Consider the following 22716-nt stretch of genomic DNA (forward strand, 5'->3'; position numbering starts at 1 on the left):
CACTTTGTAGACCAGGCTGGCCTCGAACTCAGAAATCTGCCTGCCTCTGCCTCCCGAGTGCTGGGATTAAAGGCGTGCGCCACCACGCCCGGCTTGAAATCTTTTAAAAGCTAAATAAAGTTTGAAATGAAATACCCAGTTAGAAAATTGCCCCTCCCCCTTTGGCTCATTAACACTTGGGAAGCACTGATACCTTTTAGTCAACTGTAATTAGTTTTTAGTCTTTAATGCTTCATAATGGTGCCCTAATGGTCTGAAAGAGTTAATAAGACTCCCAGGCACCTAACTGCACTGGAGATGGCTGGGCCATTAGAGATAATCGCACCAGGTTAAGAAATAACCAAGCTGGAGCGTTTTAAGAAGACTGGAGGGGCTCCTGTCACTCTTCTTTGGTTTGATTAACTGCCTGAGGACCTCAGTGGGGCAGGTAATGGGGATTTGCAAACTTGGCAGCCGGCCGTTTCTTCCGGTTTTGTCTCGAGCTAAATGAAAACTGCTGTCTTATGTCCTGTAAAAACTTTGCCTCTCAGGTGATTTCATACTTTTAAAGTGAAAGCTTACGAACCAAAGCTTAAAAATCAGAACAGTGACATTGATTTTAGCCAATTTGAGATGAGTACGTTACATCAGCCGAGCTATGATGGACTCCTTTTACATTAGGAGGCTGGAACCTTTTCAAAGGCCAGCATCAAACTGTCCTAAAGTTAGTTATCAGAGGGTTTTTTTTTTTTTATTTTTTAAAATTAGATATTTCCTTTATTTACATTTTAAATTTTATCCCCTTTCCTCATTTCCCCTTTGAGAGCCCCCTCTCCCATCCCCTCTCCCCCTGCTCTCCAACCCTCCCACTCCTGCTTCCTGGCCCTGGCATTCCCCTATACTGGGGCATCGAGCCTTCACAGGACCAAGAGCCTCTCCTCTCATTGATGTCCCACAAGGCCATCCTCTGCTACAAATGTGGTTGAAGCCTTGAGTCCCTCCTTGTGTACTCTTTGGTGGGTGGTTTAGCCCCTGGGAGCTCTGGGGGTACTGGTTAGTTCATATTGTTGTTCTTCCCATGGGGCTGCAAACCCCTTTGGCTCCTTGGGTCTGTTCTCTAATTCCTCCATTGGGGACCCTGTGTTCAGTTCAATGGATGACTGTGAGCCTCCACTTCTCTGTTTGTCAGGCACTGGCAGAGCCTCTCAGGAGACAGCTATATCAGGCTCCTGTCAGCAAGCACTTGTTGGCATCCATAATAGTGTCTGGATTTGGTAGCTGTATATGGGATGGATCCCCAGGTGAGACAGTCACTGGATAACATTTCCTTCAGTTTCTGCTCCAAACTTTACAATTCATAGACCACATGGAGCTCAAGAAGAAGGAAGACCACAGTGTGGATACTTTGTTCCTTAGAAGGGGGGGAAGGTCAAAATACCCATGGGAGGAAGATACAGAGACAAAGTTTGGAGCAGAAACTGAAATTACCAAAGTTTTTAAGTGTTTCAAATGTAGAATTTGAAGGTTCAATTATGAACATTTAAACATCAAATAGACTTCATATGTTCTTTTATTGTCTTCCAGGACAGGAAATAACATGTAGAAAGTGTGTCAGTTTGGCTATAATTTCACTTCGTATGTGTAAACATGTCTAGTGCCCCTACCATTTTAAAAGATAATTAAATTGTCATGTGCTTGGTTTTCTTCTTCCCAGAGTATAACTTAATATTGTCATTGGAAAACAAAGTAAAGGAAGGGGTGATAGAGGTAGGGAGGTGGGGAGGGAGGGAAGGATGTAGGTGGGAAGGAGAGGATTTAATGGCAGCCTAAGGCAGGATGTCTCTGCTGACTGCTGTAGCCAGAGGCAGACTGTTAGTGTTAGCTTTCGTGGGCTCAGAAGGGACAGACAGCGCATCCATCACTCTTGTATTCCTAGAGCTCTAGTGTATTCGGCACATTGCCTTGTGTCTAGGAACCGTGCCAGATGCCTCTAGAGCTATCTATTTATCACTACACAACTTCAACCAAGATGTGCTCCCCCCACCCCCACTGCCTTTTTTAAGATGCTAGGTGAGGGGAGGGTAACAGTAACGTAACTAAATAAAGCTTCAGCCATTCAAATCCAGTGTGGTTCCAGACCAGGATCTTCACTCCTTGCTCTTCTAAAGTATCAAGTTAGTCAAGTGTTCTTGTAACTTTGGGAGAGTGGAGACCTTTCCCCCTGAGGCAGTAGTGAACTGGTGGTAATTAGAAGTCTGCTAGAGAGAGGGAGCTCTTTTGATGTCTGTCCTTTGATTTCATTAATGGTTTAGAGGCGTGGGTGTGTGCGGAGAGGGTGTGGTGTATAGCATTAGGAACTAATCACTGGAAGTCTCTTGCTTCTTTTTTGAACCTTGACCCCTGTAGGCTTTAGGGCTGTAGTCACATTCCTATGCTGTGTAACATGGGGGAGGTATGAGTTCTAAAAGGTTCCCATTTCCTTGGAAAAGTCATACAACCCCCAAAGCCCTAGAGCCATTCTACAGTTGAGTTGTAGGTTGCCGCCCTCTTATCCTTGACCCCTGATGGAGGTTTCTAAGTTCCTTTCCTAGCAATACCTTTCACCTGACTTCCTCTGTAAGCAAACGGCAATCTTGAGTGTCATTGCTAAAGGAAAGTTTGTTACCATAATTATTAGCAGTATAGCAGTTACATTGATGGTATTCGCTGAGATGGTTTCACACCTGCACACATTTAGAATTACAGATCCAACCATGGGACCATGAGACAGATGTCTTGGGAACACAGCACACTTCTTATCTCTTAGGAAGACTCTTAAGGATTAGCACTGGAGGTTCAGAGGCAGTTTTGACACCATGCCTGTCTGTCCTTGTAGCAACTTTTTGCAATATGCTTCAAATAAAATTACATTAGAAAAGTATCTACATTTCTTTATACAAGGCCAGGGTATAGATTTAATTAGGGGTGGGGGTCCATACAGAGTTTCTTATTAACTACTAATAATGAATATCTATATTTTAGAAAAATAATCTATTTACTCCTATTGAGATTGCTTTCTAATATATTTAGATGTATACAGCGACTTACAGAATATTGTCTTGATTTCCATTTCCATGTGGTAAGTATATTGTTTAGTGTAGGTCCGAGTTGGTAAGAGTAGATTTTGTGGGGCAGGGAGGAGCGTGGAGAACAAAATGAACGCAGTGATGGCGGTGCTCCCAAGCGCATGCGCATGAGACAGAGCCTAGACCAACCTGGAGACATGAGAGTCTTCCGAGGTTCTGAGAAAGCAGGGACAGCTATGGAAAGTCATAGCCTGAGTAGGACCCACCTTGTGGTGCAGAAGGTGCAGGGGGTGCTAGGTACTGGCTGGCTCTGTGTCATAGTGTGGTTATCCCCAACCGCCTTTCTTTTACATAATAGAAGCAAAGATAGATAGCTTTACACTTATTACCAGGTTTTATCTAAATATAAAAATTCCTCAGTGGGATATATGCCTTCCTTTCCTTGTGTTAAGGTTTGTCGTGAATAATCCTAATAAAAGCCGCAGGGTTTCCCTTCTATACTCTGCGTAAGTATGGGTGGCTCCTAGGTGGTAAGAATGAGGGGTAAGGCCGGGCAGTGGTGGCCCACACCTTTAATCCCAGCACTTGGGAAGCAGAGGCAGGCGGATTTCTGAGTTCGAGACCAGCCTGGTCTACAGAGTGAGTTCCAGGATAGCCAGGGCTACATAGAGAAACCCTGTCTCGGAAGAAAAAAAAAAAAAAGAATAAGATTGGGAGTAACATTTTGTGCTGAACTCTGTGCACTGTCCAGCACAGTGTACGCACTAAATGTCTTAATTTATATGTGTTTCAAAAATGAACATTTTTGAGTGAAATCTGGAAACATCTTCAAAATAGGTGTATTTTCATTTATTTCAACAGGAGAAAAACACTCAGTTTTGACATTTTAAATGATTATAGCTCTTTAGTGTCAGGAGAATACACTTTATTTTTATATTTGTGCCATTTTAATCATAGTCAGCTACATGTCGTTGCTAAGTTGCCAACATATATTCTATTGCCGATTTTCTCATTTTAATCTCAGAGGTATCTCGGATCTATTCTTGCTTTTGCATTCCCTTAAACACCCATATCTTTCTTTTCAGGTGGAGCGGTATTAAACATTTCTCTGGTCTCCGCATCCTGAAACCAAAATTTATCTTCTTCATTGTTTACCAAACATTTTAGAGAAATATTACTTTATAGGAGGGTAGAAAACCTCCCCACACTCATTCTTTACAAAGACATCTGGATTCTCTCCCTCTGTAAAAGTCATCTAGTACTTTCCACTGTTTCCTGACATTTACTCTGTAAACCGGGCTCCCTGTCACCTGGCACCCCCACCTCCTACGTATGCCAGGCTCTTCTGTACATTGGTGGCTTTGCAGATACATCTCCATCACTCAAATGTGCTTTAGCGTTCAAGAGCCAGTCTAAATGTCATCTCTCCTCCAAGTGACTTTGATTGTCTAAGGCAAATGTAATCCTTTCCCCACAAACAGCATTCTGTTAAACATTTGATCTCACATGTTTATGGTTTGTTTCTGTGTGTCCACCTGTGTAAACTGTGAATCCCCTGAAGAGTAGGCCTTTCATTTACTTTGTCTGATTACTTGAGACAGGTCCCATGTGCCCCAGGTAACCTCAGGCTTGCTCTGTAGCCGCAGATGACCTTGAACTTCTGATCCTCTGGCTTCCCCCTTGTAAATGCTGGGATCGTGGATGTGCAGTACCACACCCAGTTCATAAGACTCAGACTCAGGGCTTGTCCATACTAGGTGACCGAACGGACACTTCTAGCTGAGCTACTTCCCTAGCACTCCATAGCTGTACATACAGTCACTTTAGTGCACTTTAAATACAGAGTTTAAGGAGTTCTGACAACTGTATATGTTTGTCCTGATACCAAAGGCTTCTGTCATCCACAAACTCCCTCTTGTCTGTGTATAGCCAATGAGTCCTGTCTTCCTATCCTAACCCTGGAGTAAATATTGTTCTCCTTTCTGACTGATAGCCTTCTCTGGAATGTGCATCAGAGCGGCTCAAGATCAGAGCGCTATCCAGGTGTCTTGTGATATGAAATATGGCCTGTAGAATGTGACTTTTTGTTCTCATTCATGTTCTGGAGAGTTGTACGTTGGGCAGAGGAGTGAGGAGTGTGTTCCCTTCCACCACCGTAAGAGCCCTGTGGTGTGCGCCAGTACACTGTACTTGCATTGCAGAGTGGACATTCAGATTCCCAATTTGGAGCTGATACGAGTATTGAAGTTTTGATGGGAATATGTTTTCACTTCCTATAAGGAAATACTCGGGAATAGGATCATTAAATCAGATGTAATTATAAGTGTAGCATTGTAGGCGGCTATTAGAAGACTGTACCAGTGCCTTTCCACCAGTGTATGGAAGAGCATGTTACGTGGTTTTTAAAATAATAAAATACCTGTTAAAATTTCGTAGACTAAGCCGGGCGTTGTGGCGCATGCCTTTAATCCCAGCACTTGGGAGGCAGAGGCAGGTGGATCTCTGAGTTCGAGGCCAGCCTGGTCTACAGAGTGAGTTCCAGGACAGCTGGGCTACACAGAGAAACCCTGTCTCGAAAAACCAAAAAAATAAATAAATAAATAAAATAAATAAATAAAATTTTGTAGACTCCACACACATGCACCCATATAAGGATTGTTTTATATTCACAGAGTTTTCATTTCCGTAGCCACTTACTTACTCCCTTCCAGAAGATTCCCCAGGTCCAAGTCCCCATCTTGACCTCATTTCCCTTCCGTGTAAACATGCCAGAGCTTCTCATAGCCCAGGGCTGTGGTGCACACTGTCTTCATCTTCATGTATCTGAAATTGCACTTTCTTTTATTTTGGAACTATAGTTTCACTGGATATAGTATTTTGAGCTAAAAGTTTTGTTTTTTAAGTTCCATAAACACATCTCTTCCTCCCCTCTTCCCTATCTCTTTCTCTTTGTTTCCTTCTCTCTGCTGTTTCTAATAAGTCAGTAGCCATTTGTGTTTTGAAAGTATTATTTTGCAGGACCCTGGTGACCTTTAATCCCCGCACTTGAGTAGCAGAGGCAGGCAGATTTCTGTGAGTTTGAGGCCAACCTGGTCTATAGAGCTAATTCCAGGATAGCTGGGCTACAGAGGAAACCTTGTCTTGGAAAAAATAAAAATAAAATGGTTTTTTTTTCCCTCAGACTGATAATCATTACTGTTCCAAAACGTTATAGGCATGTTGGCACACACCTTTAATCTCAGCACTCAGGTGGCACCATGTGTGTGAGTTTGAGACCAGCTTGTTTTACATTGTGAGTTTCAGAACAGTTAGGGCTAACTAGGAATGCCTGATCCCAAAACAGAAAAAGAAAAAAAAAAAAAAAAAAGAGAGAACACTTGGGTAACTCTTTTTTCTTTTCTTTGTTTCAGATCATTACTTAAAACTGTGGCCTTTTTCTTCTTCCCTCTTTGATATTTGACTCTGTCTATCTTAGTTCCCCTTCCTAGGGGGATCCCTCCCTCCCACCCAGCCCCTCACTCGCTACATAATTAACCACTGTGGTTCTGTGGATTGTAACTTGCTTAGCGAAAACTTAATAGCTAGCATCTACGTATAAGTGACTACATACCATATATGTCTTTTGGGTCTGGGTTACGTCACTCAGGAGGATTTTGTCCCCCCAGTCCCTCCATTTACCTGCAAATTTCATTGTGTAAAATATACCACATTTTCTTCATCCATTCATCCACTGACAGATATATAGTCTATTTCCAGTTTCAGGCTCTTATGAATACAGCGGCAGTGAACACTGAACTGTGTTAGGGAGTAGAGTCCTTTGGGTGAGTGCCCAAGAGTAGTATAGCTGGCTCTGGAAGATCAAGTCCCAGCGTCCTGAGGACCCACCACTGATTTCCATAGTGGCAATGGGAGTGTTTTCCCTTCCTCTGTGTGCTTGTTCTGTATCTTGGCCATTCTGACTGGTGTGGGATGGTGTGATTTTGATGCGTATTTCCCTACTGACTAAGGGTATTGAACATTTCATTAAGCGTTTCTCAGCCTTTTTCATCTCTCAGAACTCCATTTAGGTCTGTACACCATTTTATAGTTGGGTTACTTGATTCTTTTATGTCTGGTTTGGTTTTAGAGGGTTTTTTAAAAATGTATTTTAGATATTAGCCCTCTATCAGATATAAAAGCCCATTATTTAGGCTTCCACTTTCTCCAAATGATAAAGTCTTTTGCCACAGAGAAACTTTTCGGTTTCATGTTGATCTTAGAGCCTGATCTATAGCTGATCTGCTCAGAAAGTCTTTTCCTGTGCCAATGAGTTCAAAACTATTCCCAGCTTTCTCTTCTATCATACCTGGAATATCAGTCTTTATGTTGAGGTCCTTGATCCATGTGGAGTTGAGTTCTGTGCAGGGTGGTAGATATGGACCTCTGTGCATTCTTTTACATGCAGCCATCCAGTTTGACCAGTGCCATTTGTTGAAGATGCTTTTTCCTATTGTCCTTTTTTTGGGGGGAGGGGGGTAGGATGCTATTTTGACTATATTAATCCTACCTATCCATGAGCATGGAAGATCTTTTCATCTTCTGATATCTTCTTCAATTTCTTTCTTCAATGAGTACAGACATTCTTTTAACTCTCTTTCTGTCTCTCTGTGTGTGCCTCTGTCTGTCTGTCTGTCTCTCCATCTCTTTCTCTTTTCTATCTCATCCATGCTCCCACTTTATATTTTTGAAACAGGCTCTCTCTACATAGTCCTAGCTGTGTAGGAACCTACTATGTAGACCAGGCCAGCCTCAAGCTCACAGAGATCCTCTGCCTCACAAGAGCTGAGATTAAAGCCTGCACTGGACCACCACGCCCAGCCTAAGACTCTTACTGGGACCCTTGCTTCGGCTTTTACTCTGTGCAGGGTGATTGTTTTTCCGCCTGGCAATGGCAGGGTCTTCCTCTTACACGTGTGCTCTGCCCTGAACCATTTCAACATAAAAGCCAAAATCTCAGTGTGACCCTAAGAGTTGTGCATGGCAAGTGTGTGGCTGACCTTCTCACCTCTCATGGCCCACTGTTCACTGAGTTCTAGCCCAGGACTTTACTCTTCCCCCGTTCTCAGATCTTAAAGCACACTTCGACTGCAAGGTATTTCTCCTTTCTCCATCTCCCCTGAAAAACAAATCGCAGAACTCTGAATAGTTGTTCCTGCAGTTCATTTAAGACTCCTCTGAAGGGGCTGGAGAGGTGGCTCAGTGTTTATGAGCACTGGCTATTGTTTAAGGGGACCATGCTTTGATTTCCAGCCCCCACGTGGGAGCTCACAAGCATTTGTAACCCCGGTTCCATGGAGCCTCTGCTTGTGTCCACAGGCACCAGGCATGCATGAGGTGTGCATGTTGGTAGACACTCACATATGTAAAATGAAAGGACAAAAATAATCTTTTAGAAAGAGCTCACTGAAGAACTTGATTTCTACTTTTCCCACACCACTAGCTCAGCAGTCTGCGTGCACGAGAGATGTTTAGTTTTTCTCTCATTTATTACGAGCCCTAAATTGATGACAGATGTTTTTAGTCACCAGTTTTATTGGATTTTTTTCAGAACATTCAAACATAATTTCACAGAAGCCAACACTTTTCTATTAATACATTAACCTGCTTACATTAAATGCTTAGTTAAATCCCTAACTACAGCTGCAGGTAACCATTGCAGAATGCCTTAGGAAGGAAGACTCCTGATACTTGGCAAAGATAAAACCCAACTGCTGGTAGGAGTGATGTGTGCTTCCCTGTAGAACGTTCCACCAGACTTAGCACACACTACCGTGTGGCTATTGTACCCAGTGCAGAGTCTTTGCTATTTACACCGGTAAGGTGATAAGTGGTCCAATTGGAGGGCTTGATTGGCCTAGCAGAGAAACTGAGATGCAGCTTGCTTTTATAAATAAGCACTTCCAGGTTCTCTGTGCTTATTGTTGGAGCGGTTCATCTTTGCAGTAAATGGCATAATTGTTCACATTATAAACTTTCATATATAGCCCTAAGAGTGGGAATAAATGGGAGCTAGAAAATTGCTACTTTTCTTTAAAATAGCATAAATTATAAAAATGTACCGGACAGAGCCGGCCTACAGATGGACAGTGGCAGTGGTTAGACATTATGGGTGGGCACAATGCCACCGAGCTAAACTCCTAAACCACCATGGGGAACAGTAGTTCCTGTTCATGTTTTGCCATGGCGAAGAAAACGTGTAAACACAGCTGTGTTTGTCTCTGACACCTTTGGCTGGACAGTGTATCTATGCAACAAGAAGAAAAGCAGGTTAAGAGTTGAACATCTCCTGGTTCTGATTTATAGTTCACTTGCATCACACATCTCAGCAAACCTGTCAGGCCCTCTTCGCTACAGTTTCCTTATGTTTAACATAAATATGTTCTGTGGCTCTGCTTATCAATTTTAAGTACAGTGTTTCAGACCTTCAGAAAAATCATTCATTGAGCTGGATTTCTGGTTGGACATTTACTACTGAGGTCTTAAAAATGTTGAAATTGCGTGCTTCTGATTTTGTCTGAGCTTTGTGTTGTTTATGAAGATGCAGCTGTTTCCCCCAGGGATGTAATTAATTGAGAATTGGCAGGTTTAGCCTCTGCTGGAGATTTGTACTTGTTTTTGGCATTATTAAATGTTTGACATTTTTAATCGATGGTATCTTAAAGGTCCCCTCCATAAGTTCTGAGCAAAGAGCTCCCTTGCCTGGAAAGTGTATTAGATAATTAGCTTCTTCTCTCTTTGAAATTGATGTGTTAGGTAAAGATAATCAAATGTTAGGCAAAGATAATCAAATGTTTTATACAGTGGAATAAAAAAAAAAAAAAAAAAACAAGAAACAGTGATTGGGTGTGGTCCAGGGATAAAGTCATCCATCAGACTGAAGTATAAGAAATTATTTTGGAAATTAAAGTACATTTTTAGTTCAACATTTGTATACTAAGATATTTTTCCAATCGAATAATATAGCATGAAATTGGAAAAACCCGGACTTAATCAGTTTACAGGGATGCTTTTTGAGAATATAGGGAATATAAGAAAATGACAATGGAAAATCCACCTTAGAAAGAACCTCTCAGATGAGCAGAAAAATATGAAGATAAACAGAATTTGGGGAGGAAACAATACTGTATTAGGTGAAGAGCTTAGGAGTCTGTAACCCAGGGCTGGGCGGAATGGGCCTTGCTGAAAGGGTGGGCTGTGTGGGATTCCCTGTCTTAGAGCATCTGCCATCGGTTACAAAGGCTCAGGAGGTGCTGCGATTTCTTACATTAACTGTGACCTGCACTCGCTTTCAAGCAAGTCTCTCTCTGCCCACCCCACCCCCTTTGGTTAATTCAAACCTTGATGCTGTTTGTTTCAAAATGTTTTGGCTAGATGTGTAGCCCTTAGTATCATCTCAGACTTTAAGAAGAAGAGTGCTGGAGGAAAACCGAAGTTCTCTCTTGCCCTGGCCTCTACCCCACCAGGTCCATCTCGCTTACAAGAAGCTCCCAGCTCTGGAGGTGTTCAACCTCTCCCTGTGTACCAAGCAGGGGGCAAGTGTGAGCAAGTAAGGGAGCAATGCGTGTTTGTAGGAGCAGAGACACGTGACAGGGCGGGGCTTCGGCAAGACTTGACACCAAGTAGTTTCTGGGCTCTCCCTGCCTGTGTGTCACCCATGTTTTTTAGTTATAGCTGTCTAATTTTTCAGGTTTATCACGTCTGTTTGTTATTTGCTATGATATATTGTACATCTCGGAATGGTTCTAAACTTCTCCTTTAGTTACAGTATATTGGCAAGTATTTATTATACTTCTAAATTGATTATTAGAAAGGCTGCTTCCCTGCGGACCTCTTTGAACAAGGGTTTAATCAACTGAAATGCAGTCATTTTACTTCCAGTATATTCCAGTGTGTGTCATTAAAAGTAAACACTGGAAACCATGGCTGAGTTAGGATAATCATTGTGTACCATTCCGGTCCTGCCTGATTTACACCCCACCCCCACCCCGCCCCTCGGACCCACCACTGCCCCCACCCTGCACCTGGCCCCTCGGACGCACCACTGCCCCCACCCCACACCCCGCCCCTCAGACTCACCACTGCCTTCTTTATTTGGCTTCATTTTCTTTATGGGGCTTTTGCCCCTGAACATTTGTTTCTTTGCTGTCGGCTTCTCCCTGCAGTGTCAGCCAGGACAGCTTCTGGCATGCGTGCTCCTGTACATATGTCAGCTCTCACAGCTTTAAACAACATGACACATAGTAAGAGTTCATTAAATACCCGATAACACTTCACATCGCCTTTCCCGTCTATTGTCAGTGCGCTGCCTTCTGGGTACTGCTCTCATTTGTTTTCTTAAGTTCTAGACTAGTATTTCAAACAAACAACAAAAAAGAACCACATGAGTCCTGAAACTGTGATTTTACTAGTTTAACCACTCCCGTTACCTGTCAGATGAGGCAAATCCTTGTCATGGTATGTGCTTGCTTCTTTGTGTCCTTCTATGTGTCCTCCTTCTCCGCCCCATCTTCACACACCCTCCTGACCTGTGTGTTATTATCCGTGGCTTACTCCCTGGCTTCCCAAATGCTGTTCCTTTGGCCTTCTCCGCTCCTGCCTGGCTACTCACTGGACTCCTCTGGGTCGCTCTTTCCCTCTCTTACCTGATATTCCCATCCTGTGTCTATCTGTGACAACCTCCTTGTACTTTATCTGCCCACTTCCTCTCTTATGTAGCCCTGGGAACTTCCAGACAGAAAGAATCCTGTATCTAAGCTTGGTGTGGTGGCGCTCACCTTTTATCCCAGTACTAGGGAGGCATCTCTGAGTTCAAGGCTAGCCTGATCTACAAATAGTGTTCCAGGACAGCCAGAGAATCTCTGTCTTGAAAAAACCAAACCAAACCAAACCAAACCAAACCAAAGAAACCCAAGTGCTGAAGGGTCTCAGTAAATGTCTGTAGAATGAAGGAACAGTATTTTACATAGGGAAATAAAAGTCTGCATGTGACATGAGACATGTCAGCTATTGCCAGCACAATTGGTTACGGTGTAAACTGAACTAGGCCCCACATTTCCTGGCTGCCTCAGACCAGGGCTAACTGTAGTGCTGTGTCAATGATTTTTTAACAGGATGTTTTTGTTTCTTCCCTCTCAGATATTGATGATGTTAAGAAGTTCAAACCAGGTTACCTGGAAGCCACTCTCAATTGGTTTAGACTCTATAAGGTACCAGATGGAAAACCAGAAAACAAGTTTGCTTTTAATGGAGAATTCAAAAACAAGGTAAAGATGAGGATGTATTTGAGTGCACACCTCTTGATGTTTGGCAGCGCATGCTTCCCTAAGATGATCTCATGTGAGTGCTCATAGCACAGAGGGAAGGCAGAATGCTCTCTATTGATGTCTCTATTCAAGGGGGTTAGCATTCATTTTTTATGAATATTTAAGTGAGGCAACAGAGCTAATCTACTGATAACTCATCCCAGAAAGTGAAGGAATTTTGGAGTTAGTTTTCTTTCTTTTTTTTTTTTTTTTTGGTTTTTCGAAACAGGGTTTCTCTGTATGGTCCTTGCTGTCCTGGAACTCACTTTGTAGACCAGGCTGGCCTCGAACTCAGAAATCCTCCTGCCTCTGCCTCCCGAGTGCTGGGATTAAAGGCGTGCGCCACCACGCCCGGCCTTGGAGTTAGTTTTAACTTTGCAAATTATGTATGAAGAAAAACGCGTCGTTTCCTAGTTTGAGGAGGCTGTTTTCCCTTAATGTAAATCCCTCCAGTGTTCCCTCCTGTCTAAACCTTACAGCGACTGAGTGAAGTTGCTTAACAATTGAAGAGAAGTCTTGAATTGTCTTACTGGTAAAGGATTTTTCCATTAGAATGCCACAAAGCTTCCATAAGAATATTTCTAATCTACTATGACACAAATGGAGAAAATCAGCCAAAGAGCTGACTTACAGAGTCTAAAATACAGAATATTTTTTTAAAGCTGTAACTAACCACTAAATAAATTGCACACTCTTAACCAACTTCTAAGTGGGCACAGGAAGTGTGTTCTGCAAGTGAAACAATGCATTTAATGAAAGCTTAAAACTGACAGCAAGTATTTCTCCGCAAGATTGATTGCTGGACTCAGGGTTTTCTTAAAGGGCTCATTAAAAGGATCCTTCATGTCACAAGGGCTTTGTTCAGAGTTTTAAAATATAAAAAGTATTTTAGACTTGTCTTAAAATGCAGTGTTTGAAATTTTTGAAGTAAATTTTTTCTATCATTTCTCTCTCTCTCTCTCTCTCTCTCTCTCTCTCTCTCTCTCTCTCTCACACACACACACACACACACACAGAGTTCTTTATCGTCTCAAAGGTAGCTTGGCAAGTTGTAAATTTACAGAGTCAGTAGTCTTCTGTGGTCTGGAAGCTTTAATAGACATTAGTTCTTTTCTGTATGGTGATTAGATCATTCTTGTAACACCAATCATTTCATGTATTGCTTTTTACGATTGCCATTAAAGTACAGAGCCCAACTCAAAAACATTTAATTGTGCCTCTTTTGCGTGGTTTAAAAATGGCACCAATTTTTTAATTCTAAAGTTTGCCAGCCCATTTCATTAAGCAGGTACTAGAATTTATTACAAACAGAATTATCTGAATAATTTTGTCAAAGACACCTTCCCTGTATTATTCATGTAATAACTTCCATTTCTTATCCCCTATCTAAGACAGTACCCAGAGCCACCATTCTCTCTTTCTCATCTGTGGACTTGAGAGAACTTTATTTCACAGGTTAATTTCTCATTATGATTCAATCTCAGAGCCCAAGATTATTTCTTTGATATGATAATTATTAGTTGCAATTGAAGAGCATAAAGCTAGTATGAATTATTTAATAAATAAGGCTTCTCTGTAAAGAGAAGAAACAACATTTAGTGGGGAAAGATAAGCAGTTATTTTCTTGTGCCTGGAGAGATGGCTCACTGGTTCAGAGGCCTCACTGCTTCGGCAGAGGGCTCAGGTTTGGCTTCCAGCATCTACATAGTGGGCCACATCTCCCTGTAACTCATCTTCAAGGGCATCTGATACCCTCTTCTAACCTCCAGGGCTCCTGCACACAGACCATGCCCATGAACAATCTCAGATGCACACACATACACATAAACTAATCTTGAAAAAATAAGTAAAAATAATTTTCTCCTTTGAGTAAAGGTTTTTATTATATAATACTACTACATATTCACCTAGCCAAATGTTTGTTCATTACTGATTATGCAATTTTAGATATTTTAGAATTAGTTCCAAGAAAAAGTTGGGGCAGTGCTTTTAGACAGTGAATTGTCCAAAATCACAGACTGTATGCAGGCATGCAATGCTGAGATAAACGTGTGTGTTCTCCCTCCCAGATCTTGGGCTAGGCTAAGCACAGCAGTGCATCATTTTATTATTCATTACTAGCTCTATGGTTTAGATCCAAGATGGGCAAACTGTGTCTGTACAGGTCAGATTGCAACACACAGTGTGGCTTCCTAACATCTCAACACTGCCATTGCTCCACAAAAGCATCCATGGCCAAAGAAGGGTGGCAGTCCATATTTGACCCACAGGCTTTCATTTGTCTTCTGCCCTTTACATAGATAGCACCCCAGCCTCACTCTGTGCTATGTCTCTGAGGAGGAGATTGAGGCTGAGTGAAGGTGAGTCAACACCTGTGTCTCAGCTGGTGACTAAGGAAGCTTTTCCACCCGTTTGCCCAGTTGCAGAGCTCACGCGCTTCATGGTTCGTGTGGGCAGGACACTGCTTTGGTTGGAACTAGGTCCTGACTTGCCCTGTCTGTTTTTGGTTGAAACTAGGCTTTCGCCCTTGAAGTTATTAACTCTGCACATGAACGTTGGAAAGAGATGGTTATGAAGAAATGTGACAAGGGAGCGATCAGCTGGTAAGAACGCGTCTCTCCTGCAGATACAATGTTAATTTACTGTCCGTTTCTGCTAAACTCAAGTTTCCTAAGTGCTTACGTCCCAGAGTTTCAAAGAAGGGAGGCCAATTCTTTTTCACATAAAAATTTCAGAACATCTCTTTAGTGGTAGCTGTCACTGACAGCTAGGAATCCAAAGTGGTTCATTTCTATCAAATGATTTCTGTCTCAATAAGATATACTGACATTTGTTTATAAGTTAACAAATGTTTAATGATAGATAATATCTTGTGATAGGTGCAAAGATGGAATAAGAAGGTAGTTTTGATCAAAGAAACATATTTTCAATTATCCCAAGTTATCTATGTCTTGAAGTTATTTTGTTTTGTGTGGTTTTTCACTTCCACAAGGAAGGTGCATTTGAGTCACAGAGCGTCTTCTTGTGGTGCAGTGCAGTGCTGGCAGACAACAGTGCTGCTCTGTAAGCCTGGCTACCAAATTTTAATCCCCTGGACCTCTGTAAGAGTAGAGGGAGAGGACCAGCTGCACAGAGTTGTGCATTGGCCTCTACACATGTACTGTGGCATGCATGCACCTCTGCACCTGACATCCAGGCACAGGAGTAAATGCACAAGTGGCTGCATGTGCGTGCACATACACACACACACAGACATGGTGTTTTATATGCCAGTCAATAGTACCATCTCTATCTAGGTCTGTATATATTTACCCTCCTATAGCATTTTCTTCTACAAACTCTAAGAGTCATGATTCCAGACACAGCAGCCTCACATCCTGTATGGTCTCCCTGGTTCTTCTTGGTTGTGTCACTTTTAAGTAAAAAGCTTCGACAGCTTGTACCCCGGGGCACTGACTTTGACACTGTCATGACCGTGAGCTTTATTTGACTTGAAGACAACAGTTTTCCATGGATTAAAATTCTATATTCTTGACACTATAACTTTTCTTTTGTATCTGTTATTTTCAGGCAATCATTTCTTTCTTATCTAATCTGTGGTTTTGTGATGTTATCTATTTTAACATGTCTTTTTAAATTCTAAATATGATTTGTGTTTGGTGTGTACAGCATTTTTGATATTGGTGATTTTTAACTGCAATGTGTGTCTCCTTGGCTCAGTCCCTGACACTGGGCATGTACTGTACAACATTTATAAACTCTTTATTCAGTTAGTTTTATAATGCTAGGACTTGATAAATTTAGAACAAAAAAGTTCAGTACCTTAAAAGTAAAACACACACACACATACACACACACACACACTCTCTCTCTTGTGCTATTTTCAATCACATTTTTCGCCGTAGGTACCAGCACCCTAGTCCAGCCATTTAGTTGTTATCAGCTTCTCCCACAGGCTGTTGTCAGTTTGAGAGCTGAAAGATCTGGAGATTGCAAGTTATGTAGAGAACTCATTGGCTCTGTGTTTCACTTCCAGCGTGCAGAGAAGTCCTTGACACACAGTATAAATTTTGAACTTGAAAATGAATATAAATCCGCATTGGATAAACTTTTCGTTTTGAGACAGAGATTTACTATTTCGTCCATGTCGGCCTTGAGCTTCTCAGCGCTGTGCATGCAGGACTTGAGCTTGCCCCCCTCCCTCAGCCTCCCCAGTAGATGGGATTACAGTGGGCGGGATTACAGGTCCACACCGCCAAACCCAGCCAAAGAAGCATGGGCCGTTCAGTAACACATGCTATACATTCAGGCAGTCCAAGTACAAAGTGCTGTAGAAAATCCTGGTAGAGGAACAAAGACACATACACATGTGCATGCGCATACATGTCCTTATCCTCTAGACCAGCAGTTCTCAACCTGGGCCCTAGCCAACCCCTTCACTGGGGTCGCCTACGACCGTACGAAAACACAGGTACTTGCATGATGATCTATAACAGTAGCAAAATTACAGTGACAAAGTAGTAACAACACAATTTTATGGCTGAGGATCAGCACAACATGAGGAGCTGCTGTGTTAAAGCCACAGCATTAGGGAGGCTGAGAACCACGGGTCGAGCTGATATATTATTATATATATATATTATTATTATTATTATTATTATTATTGGCTAAATTCCATACTGACCTGTGACTAACGGTAACCCAAAGGGAAAAGGCGACAGAGCCAGCTGGCGTGTACTGGAATATACTGTCAAAATATTTAGTTGAATTTTTTTTTTAAAAACTCAGTATTTTAAAATGTCCTAATGCTGGATTTAATACTGTTCTTTCTAGTGCTGCCGTCTGTATCTGCCTTTGCTGTAGGAAGGGGGTTAGATTAGAAATAAGATTATCAGATTCAACAGATTAAAACTGCATACAGCTCATTTTGAATTTTAGAACAGTTGGTTTTCAAAATCATGTGTGTTCATTTTTATTTTTGGAAAACAAAAAGGCTCACGTGAAGTTTAGGTGTAGTTTGATAGTGCGCATTACAAAAAGGCTCATGTGAAGTTTAGGTGTAGTCGGATCGTGTGCTTTTTGCTTGGCAGTCCTAATTATGGAAGCTGCCATGTTCCCGCCTGCCTTTGCTCAGCAGTGACGAGGTAGAACGGACTTATCCCACATCATGTGTCTCTGGAGGACGGGCACTTAAGCCCTTGCAGTATCCAGTTGTTTTGCCTGTTGCCTGTGCTTTAAGTTTTTATTGTTCTCTTATTTTTTATGTGTAAGGGTGTTTGGACTGCATGTCTCTGCACCATATGTGTGCATTGCCCGCCGAGTCCAGAAGAGGGTGTGGATCCGGTGGAACTGGAGTTATAGGTAGTTGTGAGCCTCATTAGAGGTGCTGTGAATGGAACCCTGGTCCTCTGGAAGAGCAGCCCCTGTGCTCTTAGCTGCTGGCTGAGCCATCTCTTTAGCCTTCTTAATATTTTTACTCTCATTAGAGACACAGCTGGCTTCAGACTCTATCTGTCTCAGTTTTCAAGCTATTCAGACATGAGCTTTGGAGACAAGAAAACATAAAGAAGTTATAACTTAGAATTGGCTGGCACTTCTCATCAAGCCTTTACACAGAGAGCCGGTGCCGTGTGCACCCCTGGAGTCCCAGAGCAGGAGAGGCTGAGGAAGGGGGATTGTAAGTTCAGGTCTACCATGGGGCACATAGCAAGGGCTGCCTCAAAAAACCAAACTAAACAAATAAGAAAAGGTCTGGACCAGCGAAATGGCTGAGCAGGTAAAGGCACTTGCCAACAAGCCTGATGACCTGAGTTCAGTTCCTCGTCTGGCTGAAGGAGAGAAGTGCCTTTCTGAAGGCTGTCCTCTGACCTTCATGTGCGTGCTGTGGCAAAGCATTCACACACACACCTACGTAAATCATGATGTTAGCTAAAAATCTACAGGCAATTCATAAATTAAATATTGTTTGTGGCAAAAATGAAGCTGAATTCTACACTGCATTAATGATGCTAGCAGGATGGGAACCTGCTGGTTACAGACTCACGGATGCTGAGCAACACACACACACTGGACAGGCTTCTCACCACAGACTCCGAACATGGTTTTTGGTATTTTTGGGTTTTTTTTTTTTTTTTTTTTTTTTTTTTTTTTTTTTTTTTTTTTTTTTTTTTTTTTTTTTTNTTTTTGGTTTTTTGGTTTTTTGGTTTTTTGAGACAGGGTTTCTCTGTATAGCCCTGGCTGTCCTGGAACTCACTCTGTACACCAGGCTGGCCTCGAACTCAGAAATCCTCCTGTCTCTGCCTCCCAAGTGCTGGAATTAAAGGCGTGCACCACCACTGCCCGGCTCCAAACATGTTTTACAATGCAGTCTCGAAGCTCACATGCAGCTGATAGGTCCTTTGAAAGAAAACGAGTGTCTGCGGCTGCCCCATTTATTTCTTAGGAGACGATCATTGTCACTTTTTCCTTTGATTAAAAAAGTGACTATTAAAAATAGCTCCCTTCTCCTATAGTGTTATCTACACCCATTTCAACCCATCAGCTTTTCTTTGAAACTTTTAGAAATTGGCCTTACTGTATGTAAGAGTGATAGTGGCCTCTGCTGTCACCTGAGGAGCGGCGCCTGCGCAGCGGTGGCGTGCTTCCAGGTCTCCCAAATTAGGACGAACACGAGTTCCCATGCCCTTACTGATTGGAGACTAAGCCGATGAGGCTGGTGCTCTGCCTTCCTTAGGGAAGTTTTCATGTCCTACTTTCTGATTCTCCTTAAGAGAGAGGGAGAGGGGAGAGGGGAGAGGGGAGAGGGGAGAGGGAGGAGAGGGAGAGAGAGAGAGAACCATTCCAGTACCAGTGCTTATTCTGTACAGGAGAAGTCCCTACACCGTCCCACTCTGTATTGGATTTGGTTCTTACGTTAGGTTAGATGTGTTTGGGATGTTTATGTCTACACCAGGAACTGTTTGATATTGCATCCTTGCAAACCTGTTGTGATTGCGGAGGATGCAGTGGAGGGCCTTCTTCCCTATTTGCGTGCACATTAGTGCTCCTGGTCCTGATCCACATTTGCTCCATTCTCTCTTCCTTGGCTGATGTCGTCACCCCTGCAGCATTTGGGGCTGGTCATTCCCACACACCCACCCCCCCACACACCCACCCCCGCTGTGTAGGCTGACGTCATCACCCCTGCAGCGTTGGGGTTGGTCATTTCCCCCTGTGTTAGCTGACGTCATCACCCCTGCAGCGTTTGGAGTTGGTCATTTCCAGCTGTTAACTAACATCCTTTTTCTTCTGCAGTGTGAATGTGCACATCTGCGATAGCCCTTTCCACTGCACTATGGAGGAAGCAAGATCATTGGTTGAATCGGTAAGGAGACAGGATCCAAGGTGTCTTTTAATCATGTGCATATCATAAGATCGCTTACCGAGGTTCTGAAATATGTAGCAACAAAACATGTCAAGACCTTTGAGAAGCCTAAAATGAAATAATGCTATTGAAGTTAGCTTCTTTTTAGTGGGTGCGGAGCTGGGTCATTTAAGTCAGAGGCTATTAAAATCTTCTAGTTTACTTCTTAAATTCTGGGTTCAAATTGTCTCCATGTTCCCAGTCCATGGCTGTCTGCTCGAATCTCCTCTTTGTGCTCTGCTGTCCCAGTCAGTTGTCCCTCAAGTCATCTGCATAGAGCAGTGCATTTTGGCTGAAGAGATTGAAGTAGCAAAAGCCTTCCTTGTCCTTTGCATGCAGATCACCTAAGTCATAAGCTTTGCTTCATTGGAGGCTTTGGGTAATGATACTGTGTGGTGGCAACTGGCTTTACCAGTATATTAATTCTTAATTAGAGACCACTAGATAAGAGCAGTAATATTTAGGTAATTAGGTATGTAAAGTGTATTGAACAAAGATTTAATAGGCTTAAAAACCCCCCTTATAAATTAAGGGCTTTTAACTAATTATGAGGTAGAAACTAGTAAATGTAGGCCTTTATGAACAACTAAAATGTTCCTAAATGTCATATTTGTTAATTATGGCTGCTTCTAACTTGGATTTTCCCACCACTAATTCATCAGCTATTCAATTATAGCCTACTCTGTGATAATTAATCAGTGCTAGATTGCACACTAAAGCAAAAAACAAAAAAACAAAAAACCCAAAAATTTGTATCCTTTTGAAAGTTACATTTTAGTTGGGAAGATAAATAATAAATGTAGATGGAAAATAGATAGGCTTTCAATGGATGATAAATACCATGATGAAAAATAAGAAGGAAGAAGGGATACAAGGGCAAGGAGAGGATGGGAATTATAGTCATCGAATAGCGGTCTGGGACAGCTCTACAGGAAAGGGGCGCTCCCATGAGTCTGGTGTTGTGAACAGTGACAGAGTGACCAACTGAGTGTAACAGGAGAGCCATCTAAGTCCAAGGCCACAGGCAGTCTGTGGGACCCTGAGGATTCCTGTGAGTTTAGGACTAACTCAAGCAACATACTGAGTTCCAAGGCAGCCTATGTGAGGGGGTGAGACCGAGTCTCACAAAACTAATAAGAAGATGCTGTGCAGTTTCATTTATCAGATTGCCAAGAGTTTAAAAGTCTGATGATGCTGGATGTTTTCAAGTCCATGGGGAAAGAAAGGCCCCATACTCAGTGATTAGCTTGGCAGTCTAGATGGTTATAATTACTTTAAAGAATGCTAAGTAATTCTCACTGAGACTGAAGGTGCTTCTAACTCAGTGTTCTGAAATTGGCCAACTAGATATAGAAATACTAATGTATGAGCTTATAAGATCAAACATAAAAAGTTTGAATCTAGGTGTTGGTTGATAAGATTAGAGAAATAAACATGTACACTGCTGTCCTTGTCATGGTTCAGAATCAGAACAGGAAGAAGACAGGGAGTCAGGGAGGCCAGGAGGACCTGGAGAAGGCAGGGAGTCAAGCAGGAAAGGACCTGGAGAAGGCAGGGAAAACATTATCAGGATATATGCTCTGAAAAGTAAATTTTTCTTTTTTTTTTTAATTTATTTTTTTATTAGGTATTTTCCTCGTTTACATTTTCAATGCTATCCCAAAAGTCCCCCATACCTTCCCCCCCCCCACTCCCCCACCCACCCACTCCCCCTTTTTGGCCCTGGGGTTCCCCTGTACTGGGGCATATAAAGTTTGCAAGTCCAATGGGCCTCTCTTTGCAGTGATGGCNNACTAGGCCATCTTTTGATACATATGCAGCTAGAGACAAGAGCTCCGGGGTACTGGTTAGTTCATATTGTTGTTCCACCTATAGGATTGCAGTTCCCTTTAGCTCCTTGGGTAATTTCTCTAGCTCCTCCATTGGGGGCCATGTGATCCATCCACTTCTGTTGCCAATACTGAAGAGTTAAATATCTGATGCTTTTCATTAAACCATTGTTGTTACTCTCAAATTTAAATATTATCCTCTTCTCTGATGTGAAGAAGGCATTTATTAACTGTCACAAAATTCTGATTGTCATTATCTGGCTTCCCATTACGTTTGTTTTCTTTTAAATAGGGGTCTATGTGTTTTGAATATATTTAACCAATCAGGAAATCTGTCCTAACAGTGGAGAAATAACCTTCTTGAGATTTACTTATTTTTGTGTTTTGTTTTTTCCTGGAACTCAATCTGTAGACCAGGCTGGCCTCAAACTCGAGATCTGCCTGCTTCTGCTTCCAGAGTACTTGAGATTATTTTTTTAAGTAATGCCATGATACATGTTTTAAGAGATGACATTCTTGCTTCTTTTTTTGCAATTCTTTTTAGACTAACAAGAAATTACTTGGTTGTTTTATATTTTTGCGCTCTCTCTCTCTCTCTCTCTCTCTCTCTCTGAAATGGTCGGCAGTGACAATTAGAAACAGATGTTAATTTTAGACAGGAAACTGAGCCAGTGAATTTTCCAAAGAATTTTATGACATGTAATATACAGCTTAAAAAGATACAACAGTGTCAAAAGATGAGGCGTTGACAGTCTGCATGTTCTTAAACTTGTTTTAACTTGCTGCCCCCAAAACCAGCCTAGTTAAGCATGTTTTTTTGTGTGAGAGAGGAAGATGTCTTGAATAATAATGATAATCCTCTGTCCTTCTCCTCCTCCATATATTTCTGGGGAAATGTATTAGGCATCTATCTACCTATAGCCTTGCTTTGGTAATGCTACCACAGGTGAGCATGACAGGACAGGCTGCTTAGAGGTGGTCCCTGGGTGCTGTTGTCTGAGTGTGGCTTGAACGAAAGCGTCTTCAAGCACTCAGCTACCGGGTTGAGGACACAGTGGGCTATCTGTCTTACTGAAAGAAAGTATTTCTGAGCATGCGTT

The 22716-nt window shown here is 42.2% G+C and overlaps 1 protein-coding gene across 3 annotated transcripts in view; it reads left to right on the forward strand.

Annotated features, from left to right (window-relative positions):
* The window catches only part of Ppa2 (pyrophosphatase (inorganic) 2), a 74001-nt gene that overhangs the window by 48742 nt on the left and 2543 nt on the right, over positions 1-22716 (forward strand). For all 3 annotated transcript variants that reach the window (XM_021158331.2, XM_021158332.2, XM_021158333.2), the window contains 3 exons: positions 12219-12346; positions 14903-14988; positions 19679-19748. In XM_021158331.2, coding sequence (XP_021013990.1) covers positions 12219-12346; positions 14903-14988; positions 19679-19748 — 284 coding nt within the window. The remainder of the gene's footprint in view (positions 1-12218; positions 12347-14902; positions 14989-19678; positions 19749-22716) is intronic.

This window comes from Mus caroli, chromosome 3 (assembly GCF_900094665.2).
Source record: "Mus caroli chromosome 3, CAROLI_EIJ_v1.1, whole genome shotgun sequence".
Classification (NCBI taxonomy): domain Eukaryota; kingdom Metazoa; phylum Chordata; class Mammalia; order Rodentia; family Muridae; genus Mus; species Mus caroli.